Source organism: Sparus aurata, chromosome 3, assembly GCF_900880675.1.
Source record: "Sparus aurata chromosome 3, fSpaAur1.1, whole genome shotgun sequence".
Classification (NCBI taxonomy): Eukaryota; Metazoa; Chordata; class Actinopteri; order Spariformes; family Sparidae; genus Sparus; species Sparus aurata.
The window spans coordinates 3,226,850-3,227,857 of NC_044189.1; the positions used below are offsets into that span (position 1 = coordinate 3,226,850).

Consider the following 1,008-nt stretch of genomic DNA (forward strand, 5'->3'; position numbering starts at 1 on the left):
CAAAGATTGTGCCTCCATTTTTATGGCTGGATCTATAGCATTGTCCCTCACCTCCATAAGTGCATCCCCGACTTCTGCAGCCTGCTATCTCTTGGATGTATCAGACAAAACTCATGGGGAGGGTCCAGGTTTACATAACTGAAGCATTTCCATAGAGAGCCACTTTGCATCAGCAGCACCATGCTCCAGTGCTCTGGGAGAGTTTATAGTCCTGAGAGTTGAACACTGGATGACTGACAGCTGTCATTCATGACAACAGAAGACACAGAAATCCTCCTCATCAAAAACATGACTTTGATCTGCGTCCTCATCTGGACTCTCCTCTGCTGCTGCTTCACAGGTAAAGTCCAGAGAATCAAACTCCTCTCCTCTATCAACATCCGTCCCTCTGAAATGAAGCCCACAAAACCATGACGCTGCTTTATGTTTTTGTCTCTGTGTCCTCAGAGTCCAGAGGTCAGATCACAGTGACTCAGCCTGGAGCAGTGAGCTCTGCTCTGGGAGGCTCCGTCACCATCAACTGTAGGACTAGTCAGGATGTTCGTGTTTGGAGCAGCAACCACCGTTTAGCCTGGTACCAACAGAGAGATGGAGAAACTCCTAAACTTCTCATTTACAATGCTAATAGTAGAGAATCAGGGATTCCAGGTCGTTTTACAGGCAGTGGATCAAACTCTGCCTTCACTCTGACCATCAGTGGAGTTCAGGCTGAAGATGCAGCAGTTTACTACTGTCAGAGTTTTCACTATCCCAACAGTCAGCATGTGTTCACACAGTGAAAAACCGTCGTACAAAAACCTCCCTCAGTCAGACTGAACAGAAACTGAACTGACTGCTGCAGCTGGAAGCTACTGCAGAGACTGATACACTTCACTGAGGACACACACACACACACACACACACACAGCAGATAATTCCTCCACAAAATAAGAGGGCCAGGCATCTCTAAAAACACAGGCACTGTTTCCCCCAAGCAGGCTCACTAATCAAGCAGGAATGAAACAAGCC

At 47.3% G+C, this 1,008-nt stretch overlaps 1 gene segment (V, D, J or C); it reads left to right on the forward strand.

The window, feature by feature from the left end:
* The first annotated feature begins 288 nt into the window (after positions 1–288).
* LOC115578483 (Ig kappa chain V region 3381-like) lies at positions 289–779 on the forward strand. The segment is given in 2 exon segments: positions 289–340; positions 448–779. Coding segments are annotated over 2 exon segments (384 nt in total).
* The last annotated feature ends 229 nt before the right edge of the window (positions 780–1,008 follow it).